This window comes from Camellia sinensis, chromosome 5, assembly GCF_055761805.1.
Source record: "Camellia sinensis isolate YWXY chromosome 5, ASM5576180v1, whole genome shotgun sequence".
Lineage (NCBI taxonomy): Eukaryota > Viridiplantae > Streptophyta > Magnoliopsida > Ericales > Theaceae > Camellia > Camellia sinensis.
Genome location: NC_138965.1, coordinates 54292387 through 54298371, shown reverse-complemented (window position 1 = coordinate 54298371; position 5985 = coordinate 54292387). Strand labels below are relative to the sequence as shown.

The following is a 5985-nucleotide window of genomic DNA, read 5'->3' as shown; positions in this document are numbered from 1 at the left end:
TTTATAATATTATTAATTTGATAGTATATAAATAAATATTTTTTATCTTACAAATCTAATTGAATAATACTATACTAATAATGTTCTACTCAATTTCAGCCTACACTTAATCCAACATGTAAACGAAACAAACGTGGCCTATGATCGATCCTAATCCGAATCAAATGCCCATGTGCTAAGCCATTGTCACGTTTTAACAAAAAAAAAAAAAAAACATTAAAACGGTGACGTTTTTCTCCACAGCAGTCACGGCTGTGGAGACTCCACAGCAGCGACCCCTCCTCCTGGTAAGTATTCTCATCATTTCCTTTGCATCTCATCACTTAGACTCGTATCTAGGATTATGCATTGGTTTTTAACCTTTTATGCTCGTGGCATGGTGCAGAGCAGCAATAAGTGAGTCTTTTTTTATTCTTATGCATCCTATATGTGCGGTTGCTTCCTTATCATGTCTAGCATACTACCATGAGGTTATGTGCTTATGTGATATAATCAGTGTTTGCCCACTAATTGGAGGTTTTATCGCCTAAGATGGAATAGTTCAAATCTTCTTGTTTGCGAATTATCTCACTTTTTTTTCCTTTTTTTTTTTTTCCCAGGATAGTCGCATCAAAAACTCTTTCAAAACACAGGAGATTGAAACGTTCCAAAATAGGTGGTTTAGTCTATACTTATTTGCTTTACATAGTAATGTTAGCATTAATAATTATGTTACATATTCATATTGTGTTAATGAATCTCATATCAAGAATTAGTAGAGGTCGATCTTTGATTGAGAGAGTGGAAGTGCTCAATAAAAGACCTTTCTCCCTCATACCTACACACTTTGGGGATGAAGGATCATGGCCTTCGGGTATGAGTTAAGGTTTCCTGGTTTTCCTAGAAGATTAGATGACAACGCCATATCTTATGTGTGATCTATATTTTGCACTTTTGTATGATTGGTAGATTTTCATTAAGTATGCTAAGTCTAAACCATTCGTTCATATCTCACATTGCACCTCATTCATTTGACACATGGAGGAGTGATTGGGTCCTAGCTGCCAGGAAAAGGGGATCCCACAAGTGTATATTTAAATAAATAATACAAATTAATAATAAATTTTATAAATGTTAATAATTAAATTCTTAAATTGTTTTCATCAATGTGTAATAATTTTAAAGAAATACTCATGGAAGATAATTTCTGCTTTTTTTTTTGGAGGGGGGGGGGCGAACTACATGTAGGTGAGAGAAGGGAAAAAAAATTACCAACACATGGGGTGCAAGTGTGTCTATGATGGGATGCAAATGAAAGGTTGTGGGTTGCACTTCCCAATATGTTTGTTATTTTTTTTCCTTCTCCCACCTACATGTAGTTCTCATTTTTTTTTTTCATTGTGATAATAGCAAGTGTTGAGGTGGCTGGCAACCACAACTTTAGGCTACCAAGTAGAATTATTATTAGAAAAAAAAAAATGAGTAATTCTATGGTACTAGGCAACCAAAAAAAAATTAGAATTAATACGGTGGGTTTATACTTTAAGTAAATTTAAATCATTCATGCAAAATTCTAAGTATTTATTAGATTTTTATGTTTGGGAACGTAGTAATACTCATAATATATAAGCTCATTTTCTAAACTAATTTTTTAGACGAGTAATGTTATGATACACACCCGTCAAGAGATGTGTATCATATACATTATTGTTACGCATTTTTATGGTATATGTTATGTACTATTGTGGTAAATATTCACTACAAAAAATAACACCTTTGCCGACCAAAAAATTGGTCGCTAAAAGTCCATTTTTAGTCTGCAAAAGTTATCCACGACCAATTTTTTTGGTCGCTACTTTAGTCACCAATTGAGGGTCGGCAAAAGTAATTTGCAACCAAAATTTTTGTTGGTCAGGAAAAGTTGGATTTGCCGACTAAATTTTTGGTCGCTAAATATATCATTACTGCGACAAATCCATTTTGTCGGTTAAACACTTTGGTCGCGAAAAGTGATATTTTCCTGACCAAATATCTTAGTCGCCAATTGTCACATTCCACGACCAAACAGATTAGTCGCCAAAAGTAGAGGAATCGCCGACTAACAATTTAGTCGCCAAAAGGTAAGAAATTGCCGACCAATGATTTTAGTCGCAAAAGTGTAGAATTTACTAACCAATTTTTTAGTCGCTAAATCTCTTTCTTTTTTTGTTTTTGTTTTGAGAACAATCAATTTTTGTTTATAAACATTCAATCCAATATCGAACAAAATTCATTCAACCCAACCACAATTAAGGAACAATAACATTTAAAAAAGAAAAAGCTTAGGAGCAATAATTAACAAATTTCCTTTCTTGTAACTTCACTAAATCATCAAATAATAATTGAATTCCATTGAAAATATGTAACCCTAGAAATCAAAATCAAAACTATAGAAATCAAATCAAAATCAAAGAAAGATGAGAGAGGAGAAACTGAATTAATCGAATAAGGGATGCAATCCTAACCGAATTAATCCAAGGCACTCACTGAATAAATCCAAGGCTCAGAATAAGAATCAAATGCCAAGCTCGGAATAAATCGATTGGTGCTCGTGTAACTAACATCATCGGAGGGGCAGTGGCTGGTGGTGGTAGCTGCTGGTGGTGCTCGTGTATTTTTGCTAAGGAGTTCCAATCTTTCTGATGGCCTCCGGTTTGTTAAAGTAGCAAGCTACAATCACGCATAGATCAACACTGAGACTATAAAAACCACATTCAGGTCCTAGACAGAATGAATTGTGAATATGGATACCCAAAAACTGTAGCGTTCAGGATCCCCTGCTGTGGGCATCATCGACTCCACTTTATCGAGTTCCACAAGTCTACTTCTATCTGCACGCATATTCATCATGAAACATAAGTGTTGCATTACGGAAGGGAGAGGTGAAAGTATCATTGTGCTTGTAAAATTGGAAATGAACATGTCCAAGAAAAGAGATTTCCATTGGTTATCTGTGCTCTTCGTAGTAGATTAAAATTCAGTCTGGGGAAGTAAGTGGCTTCAAACTACAAATTATGGAAAATGCTTACAAATTATGATTGTGTGAACCGTAATTTTTTGTTATATGTGACAGAGAGCATGAGATTTGAAGCTAAATGGAGAAGGTAGATTCAGTTTTCTCTCTACAATAAGGAGATCTTTAGCAAACCTATGTAATTTTTTGTTCTATTTGACGGAGAGAATGAGATTTGGAGCTAAATGGAGAAGGTAGATTCAATTTTGTCTCTCTACAATAAGGAGTTCTTTAGCAAACCTATAGGGATAAAGGCAAGGAATCCTGTCTCCTCTTCTGTACATTCTGATTATGGAGGCCTCGTAAACGGTTTTGTTACATGACACATGGGCTTCATGAACCAAGGGAAAGAAAGGAACAAAAGGTGCATCTAAAATCCCAGCTTGGCTTTTGATGTATACACTCTCCTATGCTCGGTTTTGTAAGCTTTACAGCATTATATAAACATATTATCTTCAGGCAAAGCCTTACAAATTCCTATTACAACTAAATGCAGTCTAATATACCCTTAACGTTTGCAACTAAATGCAGTCTGATATGTCCTTAGCATTTCTCATTATCTTTACTAAATCAAATGCAAGATAGATGTAAGTCGAATTGCAGTAAAACTTACATCTGCTCTCTCTCTTGTTCCTTCTGATGGATATATATCCTTTACCCATTCGACTTCAGCCATGCGATACCTTCATAAATCATTAGGGACCAAAAAAAAGGCCTACTTCAAAAACCAGACAATTGGATAAAATGGAAAACATATGAATAGCTACCATAATAGATAAAAATTGCGTAAAATAGGTAAAAGGGGAACAAGAAATATAAGAAAGTAATGATATTTCACCTCCAAAAAGAAGCATTCATCTGGGAGTGGCTCACACCTATAGGAAAAGAAATAGAACATTATTTGTGACGAATAAAAGAATGAAGACTATATGACAAAACAATTAATAGTGATTCATACAAAACAGTAGCACCTACTCAGTAATCTCCGCTTCACAAGCAAAATCAGCTATTGAAACTGTCGTAGTGTCAGTGATAACCTACAGCATTAATGGCTAGTTGACAGCCAGTAATAGTGAGGAAAGAAAAGGACCGTCCAATATAACCTTAAAGAAGAAAGGGAAAGAAAGGACCAATCACAATAATCTACCATTCCTATACGGCGATTTACCTCCATTGTTGTCCTAACCTGTCATTCAAGTATATAAGAAAAATAATAATGAGACTATTATTTTCTATTCCACAAAGACAAAAAGAATAAAAATTATGTAATTTGTGTTCATTGATTGAGACTGAATAGTCCAATTATCAACTTCAGGACATCCAACCGATCATTTTTCCTATTTCAATTCCAGGAGTGAATTACACTCAGTACTAGGCAATGGACACGAATAAAAAAAAGTTTCATGCTTCACTAGAGTTAGAAACTGTGTCATGTTGCCCTTTTAATTATAACCAATATATCCACTAAGAGCGCATGCTATGCCAATTTTAGTATTCCAATATATAGCAGTTAAATATAAAAACAATCAATCACTTGACCAGCTCACCATAAGTCTATAGTTTAACATCACAATTAATCATATATATGTTTTTATTTTTTATTTTTTTGGTCCTTTTTCATCATGCAACAGTTAATCACTAAGTTTGAGACATTACAATCATGCCGTAAAAATAAACATATGGTCTCCAAATTTTATAAATTTAAATTAAAAAATATTATTCGCACTCCAAATTTTATATTCTAACATACTTCAGACATTGTCTCATTTGCAATTTTAACTAAAAACAAATTTCAAAGTGTAATTATAAAACTGCGGGGTAAGAGTAACAATCATTTAAATATTACATATTCATATATTTACTAATAGGTGAGTTCACACTAGATGTATGTATGAATCTGTTTCTTAATAAAATTATATGGTATTACCCTTCCCTGCATCAGTTGTATCATTATTTTCATTACTATGTCCAGTGAAGAAGAAAAGATCACATCAACTAGAAGATTTTGATTTTAAGCCACATGAATGCAATTGCAAAAGCTTGTAGATTCTTATAGTAAATGTTTAAAAAATTGAGGTTGAGTTTTCTTCAACCACAGGAGAGAATGATGCAGTTCAGTGAATCAATGCAGAAACAAAGCAACAAAACACAACAATTTCAGACAAATCTAAGGGTTTTGATTTCCTCCAAACCAATGTTCAATCAAATATGAAATTGCTATCTCATTTCTCTCTCTAGAAGTATGAGTTAGTTACCTGGTGAATGAGAGATGAGAGATCTGGATTTGTGTAATTTAAACTACAGATCAGTTAAGAAAATAATCAGAAATTCGAAAATGATTTATGGAGAAAATAATCAGTTAAGAAAAAATCAGACAAATCAGAAATTATATACGATTGATTTATATATGTAGAGAAAGAGAAAGTAGAGAGAGACGATGAATCGAACTCACAAAGAAATCAGAATCGAACGACCTCGCCGTAGAAGAAATCTGCCGCCGGAGATACCAAGGCCAACGGTAGCGGCGACGGATCTATGGAGGGAATCAAACTCCAAGGGGAATTAACGCCGGAGACGTGTTCATGTTTCTGAATCGGATGAACAGTGGCTGGTGGTGGTCGGTGGTTGTGCTCGTGTGTTTGTGTGAGATGCCGATGGAGAGAGAGAGATATGAGACTGATGTAGGCATGTTATTATAGAAATTTTCCAAGTGCTCTGTTCAATGCTTTGCATAAAAAATTTAAAAAAAAAATAAAAAATGGAGGAAAAAATTGTAGATAAAATGATTTTAAGGATGAGTTTATAAATTATTTTTGTATTATAAAAATGTAGATTATAAATAGAATGTCTAGTTTTTTGGGGAAAAAAATAAAAAATTGTCATATTTACTAGAAATTTATAAATATTTAAGATGCAACTAAAACCTATAAGAATAACTATGAGACAAATAAATA

General features: G+C 33.5%; 1 protein-coding gene across 25 annotated transcripts; it reads right to left on the bottom strand.

Moving 5' to 3' along the window:
- Positions 1–2313: 2313 nt before the first annotated feature.
- Positions 2314–5739, bottom strand: LOC114310027 (uncharacterized). Of its 25 annotated transcripts, none has more exons than XM_082868903.1 (8): positions 5484–5718; positions 5287–5329; positions 4179–4217; positions 4007–4083; positions 3870–3906; positions 3645–3746; positions 2770–2849; positions 2314–2688 (listed from the first exon to the last, which is right to left on the bottom strand). In XM_082868903.1, the coding sequence occupies exons 6-8, from the start codon at positions 3691–3693 to the stop codon at positions 2488–2490; spliced, it is 330 nt and encodes a 109-aa protein (XP_082725029.1). In that variant the 5' UTR covers positions 3694–3746; positions 3870–3906; positions 4007–4083; positions 4179–4217; positions 5287–5329; positions 5484–5718; the 3' UTR covers positions 2314–2487. The 25 variants fall into 25 exon arrangements, with proteins under 25 accessions (XP_082725029.1, XP_082725025.1, XP_082725027.1 ...); XM_082868899.1 differs by having other exon boundaries at positions 4007–4068; XM_082868901.1 differs by having other exon boundaries at positions 4200–4217.
- Positions 5740–5985: the final 246 nt, after the last annotated feature.

Excerpts from the sequence above, each read along its gene's own strand:
- LOC114310027 (XM_082868883.1), bottom strand. The coding sequence starts at position 3,693 with ATGGGTAAAGGATATATATCCATCAGAAGGAACAAGAGAGAGAGCAGA. Across the intron at positions 2,850-3,644 it reads GAACAAGAGAGAGAGCAGAT|ATAGAAGTAGACTTGTGGAA; the intron begins GTAAGTTTTACT and ends ATATGCGTGCAG. Across the intron at positions 2,689-2,769 it reads CTGAACGCTACAGTTTTTGG|CTTGCTACTTTAACAAACCG; the intron begins GTATCCATATTC and ends GCGTGATTGTAG.